This window comes from Vitis vinifera, chromosome 13 (assembly GCF_030704535.1).
Source record: "Vitis vinifera cultivar Pinot Noir 40024 chromosome 13, ASM3070453v1".
Taxonomy (NCBI): domain Eukaryota; kingdom Viridiplantae; phylum Streptophyta; class Magnoliopsida; order Vitales; family Vitaceae; genus Vitis; species Vitis vinifera.
This window is the reverse complement of record NC_081817.1, coordinates 24,872,959-24,892,415: the sequence shown is the minus strand read 5'-3', so window position 1 is coordinate 24,892,415 and position 19,457 is coordinate 24,872,959. Positions and strand designations below refer to the sequence as shown.

Genomic DNA, 19,457 nt, shown 5'->3' with positions numbered 1-19,457 from the left:
TTGCTTTAAAGGTTTTAAGTTGTATTACACAAGTTTTTAGAGGTTCCAAACCTCAAAATTGGATTATTTGAGCATTTCACAATGCGACATGTTAAGGGTCTAGGAAATTGGTTGAGCCAAGTGGACTTTATCAATCGAGGGGTATTTTGTGCACCCTTGATTTCTAGTAGCAAGTGTTCAACAAGTTGAGACCAATTAAAGACTAGCCGAGTTTCGATCAAGGCTCAATTGAAGCCTTGAACCCCTGATTACTACTCAAAAAGTACTCTTTTATAGCTTGAAACTAACTGTTTTAAACACTTTTTGAGTAGTAGTTAATACTTTTTGACTCAATTGGCACATTAAGGAACTTAGCAAAGGTTACTAATCAGTTTTTGGCAAGTTTTGGTGTTTTTGGTAGCTCAAAGCTATGGCAATGCAAGTTAAAGCTAAAATACATGAAGAATCCAAGCTTTGGAGCATTTCATAACCCTTTTCCAAGCCAATCAGAGATGCAAGGAAGAAAACCAAAGGAAGAAATCCAACAACTAGCAGTTTCGCATGGCTGTGCGAAATTTCGCACACCATGCGAAACCACTTGAAGCAGCCAAAGGATTTCGTGCACCATGCCAAATTTCGCATGGTATGCGAAATCTTCCTGTGCACCGACTCTGTTAGATTTTTATCTTAAGATATTTTGTGTAATTTCCTAGTTTCTCCTTGTAACCAACCTAGATATTTTCTTTTATATCTTTTTATATATCTTTTAGGTAGCATATATATAAGGAGAAAGAGAGGAGATGAAGATGTATGTTTTTTTATTGAACACTTGTAAACCCTCGTAGTAAGAAATATGCAGAGTTTGTGCTCTGCCTTTCCTTCTCATTTTGTTTTCATTTTTCTTTTTAGCCAAACAACCTCTAAGGATGATTTATCAGGGGATGAGTGGCTAGGTTTTACGTTTCTTGGAGTGATGGAAGCTAGGTGAAGGACCCAAATGCAAAGGTGGGAGTTGTCCTTGCTTTAAATGAAAGTAGTTGTTAAGCATTAATGGTTTTTATTTCAAGGTTTAGTTTTAAATCCCTTAAAATCACCTTGAATGGCCAATACTTGGTAAGCTTTTCGGATTCTATGGATGCTTATTGCTAGATCCATGGATGTCTATTAGTTATCATTTACAAGCCATTGGAAGATGGTTCAAGGTTAAAATCACCTTGAATGGCCAATACTTGGTAAGCTTTTCAGATTCTATGGATGCTTATTGCTAGATCCATAGATGTCTATTAGTTATCATTTACGAGCCATTGAAAGGTAGTTCAAGGGTCTTTAGTGTTTGAAGCCATTAATGGGAAGCAATTACCATTTTTTAGGAACCCTTTGGATAAAATCTTAATTGCTAAATACAAAAATGGTTCAGGAGATAACCATCCTTTATGTTATTGTCCCCAACGCGAGGAGAAGATCCAGAATCTCCCCCTTTGCCTAAGGAACCCGATCATAGTGACCTAAAGCTCCAAGAGACCTTTTCTTTGTAGTTAACTTCACTTATTATTTTTACTTAACTTAAAATCAATCTTTGCAACCACAATTCCATTTTCTTTACAAGCTAATTTTCATAAGAAAAAGCACCATTTTATTTCCTTCAGTTAAGTCAACTGTACGATGTAAACTCATCCCTGTGGACGATCCTAAAGCCACTATACTATGTTAGCTATGCTACCCTAATGTGAGGTGATTTAGGTTTTATAAATTTTGTTGATAACACCCGTCTAAGCCATAATCAAATGGCATGACTACAATGGGGACGAATCAACCCCAATGGTCAATTGCTTACACAATTAATGCACAAAGGATAGTGAACTAGTCAAGTCGATGCTCAACCAATCAAACCCCAAACTATGCCTATGGCTAGTTTGGGCTTCCCTCTCTTATAAAAAGGTTTCATTCTTCATTGTTTAAGAGGGTTTAACATTCCAAAATCTTTCTTGATTATATTTAAGCCTTAGGGGAGTGTTTTTTTAATGCACCTTATTTCAAAGCTTGCATATCCATTTAGTGCACCTTATTTCAAAACTTGCATATCCATTTAATGCACCTCAATCCTAGTTATTCTTCATATTATTTGAGCTTAGCTTAAATTTGTACTATGATCTTGTGAGATTATATTTCCTATCAATTTGTAACCTTTGCAAAGAAAGCTCAAGTGTGGGGAGTCACTTAACAGAAAAATTTAAGTATAAGGTATCACTTAGTGTTTGCCAAATATGGGATATCACTTAAGGAATTCAAAAGTGAGGCATCTCTTGAAGAAATTTGTAGTGTTCATTAGAGTTGAAAAATCCAATTATATATCTTGAATACTTGTGTTGGAAGTCTTAGATTAATGGAACTCTCACTCAATTAACAGCTTAAGGAGAGTGGACATAAGTTAGGTTGCATTAAACTACCATAAAATCCAACGTCTACAATTTCACTTCCTTACTCTCTCTATTTTATATGCAATTAATTTTCATTATATTTGTTATACATTTGCATATAATTGTCAATTGCCTTACATAGCTTAAATTTGCTAAAAGTGACCTTCACCCATTCACCCTTCCCCTCTCTCTACAATGATTACTTGAGGTTGAGCTAGCTAAAATCCTAACAATTAGGTATGCATTTAGTATATGCAATCCAATTTAAAAATGGTTAGAATAAATTGAAAAAAAAATGAAAAGCATTGAATCCACCTTTTTTGCAAATAGCCCTACTATTTACCCATTTTCCCTTGCATTATCAATCCTATATCTTATTCCCTTTCATTTCCCTAGTCATTACTCTTCCGTTGGTTTCCTATTGTAACCAAACTTCTACAATGCTTATTCTTACCCAATGCATCCTCTCCCATTCTTACTCTCATTCTTTTACTAGATTCCAAGAACCAAAGAAGACAAATTATGATGACTCCAATATCTTTTAATTGAAGTAACTTAGTAAGTGGGTGTTTGGTAAAAACTTAATACTTATTACTTAATAATGACTTAAATTGACTTTAAGTTAAATTATTCATAAATTATTAATTTAAAACTTATCACTTATTTTTTACATTAAGTATTAAGGCTGTTTGATAAAGTTAATTTAAAATTGATTCTAAATCATCAAATTGAGATATTTACCCTTATTAATTTTAATTAATATTTATATTTTTACTAATTTTAAATAATAAATTTATTTGTTAAACATTCATATTTAAAATATTGTACATATATAAAATAACTATAAAAATATTTACTATAAAAAAGGAGTTATAAATATAGAGCCATAATTGTAAAATATACTCTTAGTAAATATGGACAAATGTTATAAAAGAGATTTAAGATTAAAAATAAATTCATTATTTTGAATTAATACTTAAAATTATTTTTTACTTTAAATTTTGATATTAATTTATTTTACCAAATATATTTAATGACTTAAATTAAGTCATTAAATCATTAATTCACCAAATTGATTTACCAAACATCATCTAAAAAGGAAATTAATAACAAAAGGTCAATTGAACTTAAATCTTAAAACAATGTCTAACTAGGAAAATTTCAATAGAGTTTCCCTCTATTTTCTCTCAAAATGGCCCCCACACCCTCTCTGCTCACAACGCTTATGCAGAGAAGATTCCTACAAGTGCCCACCTATAGGTTTTGGCATGTCTAGATCTCCTCGTTCCCCTCATTTAGCAATTCTCTAATAGCTTTCATCATAAGCAGCAACAAAGAGAAAGTTCTCGACCCAATCATAATTAATTTAATTCCTATATTAATTTAATTTGCTTTTATAGGATTTGAAGTTGATGAGAAATGGATGACAATGATATTTGGAAAATGGGATTCAGAGTATTTATACTTCTTTAGTGAGAGAACTGCACAACTCTTCTAAAAAAAATGACATTCATATTAGGATGTGACAAGATGTCAATGCGATCTTGTGGTAGATTTGAGTTTTGTCATGGTTAGAATGCTTTGGTGCAATGGACCACGCATACTTGGGAAAGGGATGCTCATTTGACATGCTGAGAAGCTATGACCATGCATGGGTCGACAATCATACGGCTTGCTCATCGGGATCACATGCACAAAGCCTGGAAAAGCTTGGCAATCTCTCTTTGACGTATCAATTGAGAATGTTGACTTCCAAATTTAAGACATCAAATGGAAGAGAGATAGTGCCATTTAGAAGACATTCAAAGTATATGAGCATAATTTTTGCATGGAAAATAATGATATGTTTGAATTTTTTTTTCCCAAATCAAATTGTACTGCATGTTATTGGAGAATTTCAAAGTAAATGGGTGAGACTAATTCTTATGAAACCTGGCTATTAACATGACTATAACCCGTTAAACTGATTAATATAATTTTAATTCATTAAACTCATTAATATGATTGTATTTTAATTAACCTTTTTAAAATTTTAATTTTATAAGAATATTAATTTAAAATATTTTTTTTAGTTGTTCTTAACTTTTAAGTTTAATTTTTACACTTTTCATTAATTAATTTATTTATTTTAAGTTATAATACATTTATAAAATAAAAATAAATTAAAATTTTAATTATATACTCGTTATAATTTTATTTATTTATTAAATTATAAAATATTTTTAATCTTTACTAAAATTATACTTTAGTTCTTAAAGGTTTTTTTAACTATATGATATTATTCATAATTAAAAGGTATTTTAAATTTTTAGAATTTTTAAATATTTAAAATTAATAAATTGGGTTAAACAAATCATAAATGTCTTTTCTCATAAACAAACCATAAACATCACTAATTGAATGAGTTATATGAGTTGATACGATTACAACAAAAACGTGATTATGTGTGACCCGAACCCACTAATATTTATGTCTTTTCTCACTCATGTTAGGCTGGTGTCAAAATTGCCACATGTATTAGTACACTGAGTAACCCTAAATGTAATTGCCTAAAGCCTAGATGCTCTTACATGGGCTTTAGTCAAAGATTGGGTCGTCCCAACTCTGGGCTTATTCCAAGATGAGAAGTGCATCAAGCTGTTGAGCTTGCCTAAGAGCTACCTTAGTGAGCCAAAACCAAGATGGCCCATAGATCTCAAGACTAGGCTGACCATATAGTATGACCATGTAATTACACGGGCTGGGCAGTATCCCTTCACTGTCCAAGCCCGCTCTCTTTTGGGCCTCAAGGCTTAGTAGGCTAGCACCAATTTATTGGATTGTTTCGAAGTGTTAAAAGAGAAATTATATTTGCATCTACCAAACTTTCTATATATCCATTAGAATTATGATTTTTCAAGGATAAACTTTCTATATATCCATTAGAATTATAGGTTTTTAAAAGATAAAAGTACTTATATGTGAAAAGATTGAAATTCTTTTATAAATTGATTCAGATTCTCAACCCACTTCTTCTCTCATTTCTTTTTTCTTAATCTTTTCATAATTCTAATAATTTTTTTTCTAAAAATTATAATTTTAGAATAATAAAAAAAAACAAATAATCATCTCCGATAATATTAGAAATGAAGATATACGATTTTTACCATTTTTTAAAATAAATTTAAGAGCTTAAAAAATGAGGGGATCATAAAACGGGTTTCGAATTTTAGGGATGGATGCTTTTTGATATTAGGCATTATATCTTCACATAGCTCTTAAGGTGTCTAACAATACTATACATCCAAATATGTCTTAAATTTTTATGTAAAAAATAATTAAAAGCTCATTTGGTAATGCTTCTTAAAAGTGTTTATAATCTTAAAAACATTTAAAGTGTTTTTAAGGTAATAAAATAGGTATTTGACAATATTTAAAAATTTAGAAAAATACTTGAAGCAATTTTTAGAGAAGCGCTTAGGAAGTGATTTTTTAAAAAATCACTTTAAAAGCTTACAAATATTCCTTAAACCCCCCCCCCCCCCCCCCCGGCAAGTATTTTTCCAATACCCTCCATTTCCCTTTCACTTTTCTCTTCCTCCTTTCCTCTCCATCCGAGTGAAGACTCCGCAGTCGGAGGCTTTCATCATTATCATTCAACATCATTGAACTCTACTCCAAAGTACTCTCCGTTCTAGATGGGCAAGTTTTATAAAGTAAATCATGTGTACATTGCAAAATATATATATATTGGAAATTAATGCTTTTAGGCATTCCTATCTCACAAAAGGAAAGAAACTTGCATATGCTTATAATGGACATTATGTGGGCACTTGAAAATCTATAGATTACACGCATATATCACAAGCATCATAAAAGGTATAATTTTAACCATATTTTATAACCCAACTCTCCACTCCACATAGGAATACAATGGGGCAAGAATTAACATTTGACTCTTAATTTTAATTTTAAACAAATATAATTTAAGAAAACTTTTGAATCTTAAGTATCTACCACTCATCATTTTGTAATAAAAAAAATATAAAATCAAATAGTTTGTTTCATTTTTTAATTAAAAAAATTTGTTATATTATGATTGATGTTTATTGATTAATCCATTTAAAAAAATATATTTTCCAAAGTTTTCTTGTAATTATAAAAAATGATTATTTTTAGTCTTTTTAACAATATAAATGTTTATACATGCTTTTACAATGAAAAGTTTTGGATTTATTATAATATTTACTTTTTGTAATTAAATTATATGTCCTTTTTTTTGCAATTTATTAATATTAAAATATTTGTATACTTATGCAACATATTGTCAAAAACATTATTAAAATCATTTTTCTAGAATCTCATAAGGTAGTTTTTCATAGAAATATTATAGAAGAAAATATTTTCAATAAAAACACTTTGCCTAAAAGTACTATCAAACGGGTTCAAGAGTTTATTTGATAGTGTTTTTATTCAAAAAAATTTTACTGAAAATGTTTTGTTTTTTCTAAAAGTGTTTTTAAGATAATTTATCAAATGTTTCTTTAAAAAACACTATCAATGATTTTTTAATACCATCAATGAATTTTAAAAGTGTTCCTTAAATTTTATCAAAAATTTTATTTTTCTTCAAAAATACTTTTTAGATTGAAAGTGTTTTCAAAAACACTATCAAATGAAGTCTAAGAATGCGTGTGAGAGTGATTTTAGAAAACGTTTTTAGTATTTTTAATATTTAAATGACAAAAATTCAAGAGTTAAGAAAAATTAAAAACTTTTCTTAAAATCACTACCAAAAGGCTTTAAATGTTAATTAAATTTTGTGTGTGTGTGTGTGTAGGATCATGTATATACATAAGGACTTGATCACACAATACATTCATCATAATTTGACCCCCATAGAAGAGGCACATGAACATCAAGCACCGTGATGAGTGCCTAAGTTTCCATGAATCTTTTCACGACAAAATTCTAAAGCAGCTTTGACCAACACTGTACCAGTACTAGTATTCAATTCCCATGCCGGCCCACAAGAGATATAGGAGCTCAGCCCAAGCCCAAGCCCAAACCCAAATATAAATTCATTATTATTAGATCAAAACATATTCAAATTGTTCAAAATCATTATTCCATGAACTAAAATCACCCAAACCTAGGTCAAAGTCTTGATCAGAAAATCAAGTCTTAAAAGCAAAAATCAAACACTATAGTCGGAATCTCATAATCAGTGAAAGGACTCCATGATATTGACATGCAGTCCTTTGAGGACAGATGCCTTTCCTCTTCCCACAAGTCATTCCATTTTTTGTGTACATTTTATTCTACTGCATCCATCCCCTTGGATGGATCGCTTACTAAATCATCATCTCATATTCATGTATGAATGAGAAGCCTTTCATCTTATTGCGTGACTCGGGAAAAGAAAAACAACCAAAATGGATCCTCCAAATGACTTTGAAGCTCTCACCAAGGCTTTCTCAGGTTTGCCCCTTATATTTTTCTTATCATTTTTTTTATTTAATTTTTTTATTTTAGTTGGACACTAAGAATGTGTTTAGAAATTATTTTAAGAAATGTTTTTCGTTGTTTTAGTACTTGAATGATAAAAATTTTCAAATGTTAGAAATGTTATAAACATTTTTTAGAATTACAACTAAATGAACTTTAAGAATGTATTTGATAGTAATTTTAAGAAGTGTTTCTAACATTTTTAATATTCGAAAGATAAAAATTTTCAAATGTTAGAAATATTAAAAATACTTCTTAAAATCACAACCTATCACACTCTAAATTATGGTATAATAGTCTTAAATTGTGAAATTCAACTTTTTTAGGCTTTTGTTATTTTCTATTTGCTTTATTTTATATAGGCTTACCAAGAATTATATGTAGTCCATCTATTTGAAGCAACCTTAATTTGCATTTTTTAGGATTTGGAGTTGATGAGGATTCGATGGTATCGATCCTAGGAAAGTGGCATTCGGAGCACTTGGAATCCTTTAGAAAGAGAACTCCTAAATTCTTCTTGGAGGATGAACGTCTTTTTGAGAGGTGGGATGATCACCATATTGCATGCTTAACGAAAGAATTTCTGCGGTTTAAGGTACTCATGTTCTTCTTCTTGTAATAGAAATGTTAGCTGAAAGTCATAATTATGGATATCACATGGAAAATGGATGAAAAATGTTCTCTTTTTAACCTAGTTTAATGTATTTTGGTACTAGATATAACCTATAAATACTTTTCTGTATTCAAAAAATTGCAATATATAATATGAGAAAATTCTAAAGTATATATATATATATATATATATATATATATATAATGATATAGTACCATTACTTCAAATAATGAAAAATAAAATAAAATGAAATTTTCTTTTCATAAACTTATTGTTTGCTAACACTTACCCTTTCATATCATTGTTTCATGCCCAATTTGTACTCATGGATCAATTGGATTGACTTATTTTTTAAGTGCTTTTAATTGACACGATGACACATTTTAGTACAATATCCAAATATACTTTTCGTGGAACCTATTCAAAAGGCACCACCAATAAATGGTGTCGCATATGTAATTCAAGTCTCATTATTTTGTACTATTCCAAGCTCATTCATTTGTATCACATTTCGAGGTCTCCTTACTCTATATATTGGTTCTATCCCATTATAACTTGGTCTCATTTGTTTATACCTTAAATTTGTTCCCTTATGCCTTAATTTAATTTGTTTTTATACCATGATTCTTTCTTTATATTTGTACTTTTATTCAATGATCCAAATTTCATTGTATATTTCTAGAAACTGAAATTCGAAGTTTTAGAGGCATTAATTTAATATCTTAGTTTTTGCCTAAGAGTATTGTATTATATTTTGCCAAGGCACATATATTAGGATGTGATAATATGTTAGTTATGAATGGTTGAATTTTTTGCAATCTTATGACTCTTTTGAATTTTTTTATGGTCAGGATATTGTGGTGCAATGGATCATGCATCCTTGGGAAAGGGATGCTCGTTTGGTGCATGAGGCTATTTCTAAGGGTCCTCAAGCATATGGTTTGCTCATTGAGATTGCATGCACAAGATCATCAGAAGAGCTGCTTGGTGCTAGGAAAGCTTATCAATCCCTCTTCGACCAATCAATCGAGGATGTTGCTTCTCGACTTGAAGGCATCGAACGCAAGGTTCGTTCCACTTCAGTCAGGTTATCACATCAAATGAATGATATTCAAAGCATGAACATAGTTTTTATATGAAAATAACAATTTTATCACACAATTGTTATACTTTATAATCTTTTTGAGAATCCATTTCATGATAGTTTTATTACTTCTTGTAAAATATTAAAATTTTCAAATAATCCTCTTAACGGTTTTATTTATATGATTAAAAATATATTTTAATATTTTTATAAAATTAAAAGCATTTATTATGGTTTGTGGGATTGATTTTTATATGATGACAAGAGCCCACTTTGTGCTCAAACTAGGCCAGCTCATATGTTTCAAGATTGGGCTAGCCCAAGCAATGTGGCCCAATCATTGTGCCATAATATGCATGGCTCTTTTGTTGATAACCTAAAAATTAAACCTCAAATGCATGACAATATAGTTGGCTAACACCAAAGTTCTTCCCTCTCAAGCCTCATCTTATGTTTGACCCAATTTGAATTAGTACAAGGGCAAAAGAACACAAATCTAACTTGTTTATGATAGATTAAGGCCCTATTTGACATCTTTGATTTTAAAGGTATTTAATAAAGGTTAAATACTTCCATAATTAATGTAAATTATGGTATAACGAAAATTTGTTTTCCTACATTGATAGCTCCTAGTAGCCCTTGTGAGTTCGTATAGATATGAAGGGTTGCGGGTTAATGAGGGGATTGCTAGATCAGAGGCCATGACACTTGCAATTGCGGTTAAGAATGTTGATAAGAAGAACCCAATTGAAGATGATGCGATAGTGAGGATTCTAACAACAAGGAGCAAGCTCCATCTCAAGGCAGTGGTCAAGTACTATAAGGAGATTTATGGCAAAAATATAGATGAGGTAAGGAACGAGAATGATATTATAATAAATGTGTAATATACCTTGATTTTTCTTCTTTAAACTTTAATTCAACAACAGTTGTAATTAAAATAAATTTTAAATAAAGAAAAAAAAGGAAGGTACCATAGTTGTTTGAAGGAATAACAATGATAAGTAAACCCCTTAGTAGACATATAATAATAAAATTGAAATTGTAATATGATATTCCATATTAGTTAGAAGAGAAGTTTTAGGTGTTTTTTTATATAGTAGACTTTTCTTAATTATGTCATCTATTTTAAAAACCATGGTGAGTAAGAGCCAAGATTTTTACCAAGAGAGCTCTAGTTACTAAGTCTAAATCTTTGGGGAAGGAGTATAACATACCTACTGAATTATAAATATATAAAAAAAATGAAATGTAGCAAAGGAAAACAATTTAATATTTTCATATTTTATTTCTTTTTTCTTTTTATAAAAAGTGAATGAATTAAGTAGGAAAAACAATGAAAAATCACATGAAGGGTTTCTTTGATTTACTTTTCTTATCATCTTAAATTACCAATTTAGTATGATTCTCATTAATCTGCTTAGGATCTTGACACTCTAATGAGTTTGAAGGAGACACTTCAGTGCCTATGCAATCCCCAAGCATATTTCAGTAAGGTAAGATTAATTCATCACAAACAACATCTTAGAAATGATCTTATATTTGTTTGTAGAATCATGTATTGGATTGATTGTTTCAATTCTTTTAGGTCTTAAATAATGCATTCAAAGATGATGCAGACGAGAATACAAAAGAAGCCCTAACTCGAGTAATAATGACACGGAGCAATGTTGATATGAAGGAAATCATAGAAGAATTTGATAAGCAATATAAAGTTCCTTTAACCCAGAAGATTGAAGATGTAGCTCTTGGAAACTATAAGGATTTCTTGGTGAGCTTGATTAGAAGAGTGGCCTAATAAGAATACAACTTGCATTTCTTTAGTCAATATTTTAACAATATTTTCCGTTCTTGTAAAGATGTACAAACACATTTGATGATATTAGTGATATAATTAAATTACGCTTGTATTTGTTAGGAAGTTTGTTAAGAGTTTGTTATGCCAGCTCAATCTGTAAGTAACTGAACCCTCTTGTAATAGCTATATATAGCATAATCAATAATAGACTTAAGTGAGTGTCATAATTCTCACCAAATCCTTTCTCTCTCTAAGTTGGTATTAGAGCAAGTTTGCATTTGAGAATTCTTTTCTCTATCTCTCTCTCCCTTTCTCTTCTTTCTCTTTCTAAATTCTTCCATTTTTTTCTCGAAAGTTTTCTCTAGAAACATGTCTTTGACCTCTTCTACTTCTTTTGGTGCTCCTAATTTGCCTCTTGCCTCTAAGTGCTGCTAATGGCAAGCTCAAGTGCTTTCAACTATACGAGCTTAAGGATGTGAAGGCTTTCTGTTTGGATCTGTTCTAATTCTGCCTTAATTTGTCAAAGTTCCTTGTAACAGTCCTAGTTCTCCACCAACTAGGGTTTAAAATCTTGATTTCCTAATTTGAATGAGGCATGATCAGTTTCTTCTAAGCTAGATTCTTTTATTGATGAGCGAATCAATGCTCAATCATGTCAATCATTGTGCTACTACTATTGAACTTTGGTCCACACGTGAATAACTTTTTTGGTCTCAATCGAAGGCCAAAGTGATGCAACTTTGTATTATGCTATAGACATTGAAGAAATGAGCTCTTAGTGTAGAGGAGTATATTCTTAGGATGTGAGGTTTGACTGACAATCTTAACTCTATTGGTTAGGTCATTATTGATAAAGATCTTATTCTTTATATTCTTATTGGATTTTATCCTGAATATGAGTCAATCATTGTTAATCTTACTTCAAGAAACAATGCTCTCACTTTTCAAGAGGTTCAATTTGTCATATAGACTCATGAAATGATGATTCAACATCAATTGGTCTTTTTGCCAACTGATTTGCAAAATTCTCCCTCTACTAATGTTGCTTATCGCGGATCTTTTCTTGTTGTATTGAGTAATGCCAATCATGGTGGTAACTCTCATTTCTGTGGTCATCATGGCCTTGACAATGGTGGTTCTAGTCATGGCAACAAGCCAATCTGTCAACTTTGTGGCAAGATTGGTCATGTGGTTGTTAAATGCTACAAAAGGTTTGATATTAGCTTTTCAAGTGTTGATTTGACTAGTTATCAGGCAAATATTGCTTTCACCTCTAACTTTGCAGATCACGAGTGGTATGTCGATAGTAGGGCAACAAACCACATCACTGTCGATATGAACAATCTGACTATCAAGGTAGATTATATGGGCAATGAGAAGCTTATGGTTGGTAATGGTTCTAAACTTGCTATTTCTCAGTTTGGAAATTCCTTTTTTACCTTACAAAAATTCTTCTAAACCTCTTCTCCTTAATAACATCTTACATGTTCCACACATAACCAAAAATCTTTTCAATATTTCTCAATTTACAAAATATAATAATGTTTTAATTGAATTATGTCATGACTATTGTCTAAGCAAGGACAGAGCTTCAAAGAAAATTATAGTGGAACGAGCTCTTAGGAATGGTCTCTATCAACTTGATCTCACACAATCACAATCTTCATAGTCCAAGTCATCTTCTAAGTTCAAGGCCTTGCTTTCTCTGCTACAAGAGCCTAGTGTTTCTCAATCTAGTTGTCAAAGTGTGTCAATCAATTCTTCAATAAAAAAAAAAGTATTTGTTCCTATATTGTGCTTCATCTTCTACCACTACAAAATTGATTTGGATTCAATCTCTATTTCATGAGTTGGGTCTTTCTCTTAAAAAGCCCTCATGTGGTGGTGTGATAACATTGGTGTTATTGTGTTACTTCAAATCCTATTTTTCATGCCAAAACTAAGCATATCGAGATTGATATTTCATTCGTGCTTGAGAAAGTGCTCAATAATGAAGTGGACGTTTGATATATTCCATATAAAGAGCAAACAACTAATGTCTTTTCTGAGCCTTTGTCTATTTCTCGTTTTCTTTTTCTGTGTAACAAGCTTTCACTTAGTACCATCGTTTAGCTTGTGAGGGGTATATTAGTGATACAGTTAAATTAAGCTTATTACCTATTAGGAAGTTTGTTAAGAGTTTGTTATGCCAGCTTAGACTATAAGTAACTAACTAATCCTTCTTGTAATAGCTATATATATCAAAATTAATAAGTAATAGTTATATATATCAAACTCAATAAGAAACTTAAGTTAGTGTTGTCATTTTCACAAAATCCTTTCTCTCTAAGTGATGAGCATCAATCTCTCCCATACAAACCAGATGGTAAAATAAGAATGAAATGCTCATCGTTTCAATTACAACTTGGTAATATAAAACCAAGAATTAGCAAAAAAATTTAAGTGCCACTACCATGTCATACCTTCTTGCATGCTTATTTTTGAGACCTAAATCAATCAAATTCAGATAGTCCCTCATTGTCTCGCGCACACAGTTCACCAACAATTCTGTCATGCTCGTTCAAGTCTCCTTCAATCACATACAAGTGGCATCAATCTGGAAACAAGTGACAGAAAGAAGGTAGCAGATCACACTCAAAAATGACAATGCACAAAGATGATTCTGTTACTCAATTGATGGATGTTTGACAGAATTTGTGGAGTGGTTCTAGCATTAAAAGAAGATAAGGAGATGTGCGCAGAATGTTGAGACTCAAATGGGCATACACAGCAACCTGCACTATGTTTTGTGACCAACATGCAAAAGTTTGTACCATTTAATATTTCAAAGGGAACATAAGGAAAGTATGTACTGATCCGAACTCAGTCCATGTTAAGCTTCATTATTTTCGAAAGTTCAGTAAAGAAGTGCAGACACACGTCCAATTCTGATGCTCTTTGCAGTTAATATGAAGGAAAAAAATCGCAAACAAATAAGTATGCCTTATAAATTATTAGAAAGATAGTGTGAAAAGTCAAAGAATTAAATTAGATAAAAAGAATGAAAAGAAAAATCAAAGAATTAAATTAGAATGATAGAAACAAAAAAAATTGAATGTTTCATTTCCACTCAAACTTCATCTCACATCGTATTTTTCAGTCCAAAAAATAATTGAATAAAAGAACAATGAAACAAAGAAATCTCTTGAAAAGTAGATGATCAAAGGTACTCCCGGAGAAAAAGCAGATCAAACGACTAGGAAAGCAACAGCAACCATGGCTGCCATCAGCAGCTGATACCCAGACACCGAGATCCCATAAGCAGAACTGGGTGCTGGTGCTGCGGGGGTTGAGGGGGCTGGTGCTGCGGGGGTGGAGGGGGCTGGTGCTGCGGGGGTGGAGGGGGCTGGCGCTGCGGGGGTGGAGGGGGCTGATGCAGGAGACACCCACGCTTCCAGCACTGTGATGGCAAGCTTCTGTCCATAGTTGGCACAATGGTCGTTCACACCACAAATATACCACTTCCTTCCAGGGGTGGCCAGTGTAATCACATCATTTCCAGTGGTAAGAGCCTCATTTGCTGGTGGTATAGTGCAGTTCGTGAAGGCAGTACCATTAACTTTGAAGACATTGTGCCTTCCGGCTGTGTATTTGAAGACTGCATATATGAGAATTGACGACAATATCTTTAGCAGCTTGAATTAAAAGAAGTCATAAAGGGAAAAGAAAGTGATAGTTTGAGCTACATTACCTAGCTTCTCGCCAACATGAAAGACTTTGTCCTTGGCCCAGGCTACATAGTCGAAATTAATGGTCCAACCTTGATCATCTCCAACAGTAAACTCAGTTGCCATGGCCACAGCAGGAAGAAGAATTGCGAAGATTGCAAGGGCAGCTAAATGTTTAGAAGCCATTAGAGCTGATTGAAGTTGATTAGTGGTAAAGTTTCTTTATACCAGCTTCAATCTGTTTCTCCCACTACTACAAAAATAGTTTATGGTGTCACTTTTAAAATAATGACACAATAGGGTTTATAATTAATAAAGGTGACACATCATATAAAAAATCTTTAATTGAGGTAGTTAGATGATATTAATTTTATATTTATAGTGTCATTTTTTGGGAAGTGACATCATATAAAATAAATTTTTTTAAGTATTATAACTTAATGAGCCCACTTTTAGAATTAATAATGATGGATACTATATAAAAATCCCATTGTTTTCATATCTCACCCACAATCCAAAAAATCTCAATATATAAATCCTATATATAAAATCATGATCTTCTTCAACCTTTTCTCTCACCCATCCATAGTCAACACGCTCAAAACCGACATTGTTCACTTTGTGGATTCCCAGGTAACCCAAAATCTCTTGGATCTATAATTTTTTTTTCTTTTATTAATGCCATTATATTAATTGTTTCAACATCTTTGTATTATGGTTTTTGTGAATTGTGTTTTCTTGAGTTGTAGGGAAGAAAAATTTAGGTTTAATCTTCTAGCATGGAAGAAAAAACTATAGATTAATTGATTTTTTTAATCTAAACCAAACACATGATCAAGTCCTTAAAAAAAAGTGAAAAACAGGAAAAAAAAATGAATGATTTTTAATATGTATTTGTGTGAGAATGACAGGTACATAATTTTTTTAAGATATACTATCACATAATCTTCATCCTTTCTAAAAAACGAGAGAGGAAAAAAAAAAAAGAATGATTTTTCTGTTTGTATCTAAGTGGGAATGAGATATAGAATTTCGTTGAGAGTATCCAACCCCAAAAGGACCAATCTGGGAAGGCATGTGTGGTATTGACGGGAGATGATAAGATGGAAATCATAACCATAGCCATGTTCTCTATGTGTCTTTCTATCCTCTTCAATTAATTCATGGGCATAGATATTTTATTTAGTTTTTATATTTAGTTTATTTATAGTTTATTTAGTTTCTAAAATCCAATTAGTTAGATATTTTATTTGATTTTGTTTTTATATTTAAGTATTTGAGTTTTGGAAAGTTTTTATATTTTGTTAATAGAAATAGAAATTTTTATATTTTTTATTATTAGGAATTTCTATTTTGTTAAATTGTAAGTATCTATCTCAATAAGAGATTATTAATATTCAAATGAAAGTGATGAAAGAGAGTAAATATTTTAATGCTCAATTATATTTTAATGTTATTTTTTTTTTTACATAAGGGTTTATTTATGTTTTCAATTTTGAAGTTCCCTTTCCAAGTCCAGCAACAAAAGTAGTGTCCAACCTTAAAATGGGCATGTGTGGTATTGACAGGAGATGATAAGATGGAAATCATAACCATAGCCATGTTCTCTTTGTGTCTTTCTATCATCTTCAATTAATTCATGGGCATAAATATTTTATTTAGTTTTTATATTTAGTTTATTTATAGTTTATTTAGTTTCTAAAATCCAATTAGCTAGATATTTTATTTGATTTTATTTTTATATTTAAGTAGTTGAGTTTTGGAAAGTTTTTATATTTTGTTAATAGAAATAGAAATTTTATATTTTTTATTATTAGGAATTTCTATTTTGTTAAATTGTAAGTATCTATCTCAATAAGAGATTATTAATATTCAAATGAAAGTGATGAAAGAGAGTAAATATTTTAATGCTCAATTATATTTTAATGTTATTTTTTTTTACATAAGGGTTTATTTATGTTTTCAATTTTGAAGTTCCCTTTCCAAGTCCAGCAACAAAAGTAGTGTCTAACCTTAAAATGGCCATGTGTGGTATTGACAGGAAATGATAAGATGGAAATCATAACCATAGCCATGTTCTCTCTGTGTCTTTCTATCCTCTTCAATTAATTCATGGGCATAGATATTTTATTTAGTTTTTATATTTAGTTTATTTATAGTTTATTAGTTTCTAAAATCCAATTAGCTAGATATTTTATTTGATTTTATTTTTATATTTAAGTAGTTGAGTTTTGGAAAGTTTTTATATTTTGTTAATAGAAATAGATATGAGGACTTAAAGGGTTCATATTTAGGTAGTGCTTGAGCCAAGGAAAATGATAGTCCACTATCTTGACCCTATGCATCACAAACCATGTGAGGACTTAAAGGATAGTAAACATGTAAGTTCTTCCTATTATTTTTCATAGTATTATTTTTAAATAAAAAAAATACATTCACCTCAAACACATTTTTTTATTATTTATATATATTAAAAAATATAACATTTACCTATTTTAAAAATGTACCCATTGAACTTATTTACATAGGGCTCTTCGAATATCTACAAAGAAAATATCTAAGAGGGAGCCATCTTAGCAACTAGTGCAGGTGACATCCAAAAATTTTTCTTTACACATTAGCTTATGCATTTGCACCATTTATATATGTGAGTACTAATGTTATTTTATAATTGATCGATTAGTGTCCAAGACAAGAAGGAGGGTTCGAATGTGGCTACTTTGTTATGAGATTCATTAAAGAGATAATTTTTTATCCTACAATTATTGCTTCAAAGGTATTACTTATTTAATGAATTGTACATAGTTTTAGGCTTCCAAATGTTATGCATTTTAATGTTATTTTCTTATTTGATTTCAGTTTGGTAATAAAAAAAAACATATTCTCAAGTAGAATTCGATGAAATTAGAGGAGAATGGGCTACTTTTGTGCTACAACTAATCATGAATCATGTTGATGCATCATGATCACCATGCATGGTGAGTCCCTTAGCTACTACATGAATTTTTCCATAGGTATTGTGTAGTAATGCTTATTCTTTGAATAATGTTTCTATTTGAAAAAAAAAATTAATTCTTAGATTTGTTCATTTATGATAACATAGATCCATGTTTATTTTCTTCAATAAAAATCTCTAAAACTCATTAAATTTTGAAATGTAGGTATACACTCTTGGGAGGGTGAAATGGAGAATAAAAAGAAAGAAGAAGGCAACAAGATTTTGGGTTTTTAAATGCAACTCTTATGTCATACGTTGTAGGACATAAACGTTACTTTAATTGCAACTGAGAAATTTAGATTTTTAGATGGGACTTCTATGTCATTTTATGGTTAGCCGGTTTTATGCTTATGAAATGGAGGTATACATGAATCTTGGGATCTTTAACATTTCTAAATCATGTTTTGGTATGTATTCACTCTTCTTTTTTAGTTTTAATGGGTTTGATATGTTGGACGTACTATCCTTTTGTGAACATTTGATATACAAATATTATTAGATGATCAATGTATTATGAGTTATTCTAGAAACATTACAGAAAAATGAGTTAAATATAATATGATTGTTATATTTATGGACAAACTATAAACAGGTTAATCTTATTAATTCATAAGCATTACAAAAATCAACAACTAAAACCAATCATATATTCCACAATAATTTACAATGATGTGATACCATAACTCAAAGGTGATGCATTTAATGTGACATCATAACTCAAAGATGATGTATTTAATGTGACACCCTATCATCACTAGAAATATATGGTGTCACTTCTGAATGGGTCACCATTTATCTACTTTGGTGTCACTTCCAAATACGTCACCAATTGGTACCCTCTATGGTGTCAGTGGAGAAGGTGACGCTATGTTGTAGTGACACCTTATGTTTATGGTGACTCGTTATAAATGTCACCATATACCTTTTTCCTTGTAGTGTCCGACTTGCACTGATGTCCATTTAAGGGTCTAAAGGGTCTATTTATAGCAACTTTTTTAGCTCGGAGTTTCATCGAAAGCCTCAACAACCATGAGAAACAGATTGGGTCCGTAGCCATAGCGTGTTGCCAGGTGAAACTCTGGTTAGAACGAAGTTATGCCATGGCTAATGTTGGACAATAGTTACAAAACAAAGAATTTTCTTCTTTAAGCGATTTCCTTTGTCCAAACATACTATCAAATAAAGAACGATAATTTTTTTGAACTGGAGTCATGATTTTGGCATAAATTACTAAACAATGGCTAATTGTTAACTTTAGAAGTACAAATGGAACTCCCTTAAGAGGGTGACTCTTGCCGGCTTGGAGACTAGGCTAGAAAAAGGCAAATAGAAAAAGTGGGACCACAAAAATGCCAAACCAAACCCAATTTGGAC

General features: G+C 31.0%; 2 protein-coding genes and 1 long non-coding RNA gene across 5 annotated transcripts; 2 read left to right on the top strand and 1 right to left on the bottom strand.

The window, feature by feature from the left end:
* Positions 1 to 7,705: 7,705 nt before the first annotated feature.
* LOC100263670 (annexin D4) lies at positions 7,706 to 11,619 on the top strand. 2 transcript variants are annotated; one of them, XM_002267031.4, is made up of 6 exons: positions 7,706 to 7,856; positions 8,306 to 8,478; positions 9,348 to 9,563; positions 10,207 to 10,431; positions 11,005 to 11,076; positions 11,169 to 11,619. In XM_002267031.4, exons 1-6 carry the CDS (start codon positions 7,811 to 7,813, stop codon positions 11,376 to 11,378), a joined length of 942 nt encoding a protein of 313 aa, XP_002267067.1. In that variant the 5' UTR covers positions 7,706 to 7,810; the 3' UTR covers positions 11,379 to 11,619. The 2 variants fall into 2 exon arrangements, with proteins under 2 accessions (XP_002267067.1, XP_010645993.1); XM_010647691.3 differs by having other exon boundaries at positions 11,200 to 11,341.
* Positions 11,620 to 14,605: 2,986 nt separating this feature from the next.
* On the bottom strand, positions 14,606 to 15,271 carry LOC100852664 (blue copper protein 1a-like). Its single transcript, XM_059742000.1, has 2 exons — positions 15,109 to 15,271; positions 14,606 to 15,015 (listed from the first exon to the last, which is right to left on the bottom strand). Exons 1-2 carry the CDS (start codon positions 15,269 to 15,271, stop codon positions 14,606 to 14,608), a joined length of 573 nt encoding a protein of 190 aa, XP_059597983.1.
* A 2,377-nt stretch (positions 15,272 to 17,648) lies between these two features.
* LOC132254964 (uncharacterized) lies at positions 17,649 to 18,493 on the top strand. 2 transcript variants are annotated; one of them, XR_009467435.1, is made up of 3 exons: positions 17,649 to 17,861; positions 17,945 to 18,063; positions 18,247 to 18,493. It is a non-coding gene; the product is annotated as an uncharacterized LOC132254964 (long non-coding RNA). The 2 variants fall into 2 exon arrangements; XR_009467436.1 differs by having other exon boundaries at positions 17,945 to 18,099.
* The last annotated feature ends 964 nt before the right edge of the window (positions 18,494 to 19,457 follow it).

Excerpts from the sequence above, each read along its gene's own strand:
- LOC100263670 (XM_002267031.4), top strand. The coding sequence starts at position 7,811 with ATGGATCCTCCAAATGACTTTGAAGCTCTCACCAAGGCTTTCTCAG. Across the intron at positions 8,479-9,347 it reads AAGAATTTCTGCGGTTTAAG|GATATTGTGGTGCAATGGAT; the intron begins GTACTCATGTTC and ends TTTTATGGTCAG. Across the intron at positions 10,432-11,004 it reads ATGGCAAAAATATAGATGAG|GATCTTGACACTCTAATGAG; the intron begins GTAAGGAACGAG and ends TAATCTGCTTAG.
- LOC100852664 (XM_059742000.1), bottom strand. The coding sequence starts at position 15,271 with ATGGCTTCTAAACATTTAGCTGCCCTTGCAATCTTCGCAATTCTTCTT. Across the intron at positions 15,016-15,108 it reads TCATGTTGGCGAGAAGCTAG|TCTTCAAATACACAGCCGGA; the intron begins GTAATGTAGCTC and ends TCATATATGCAG.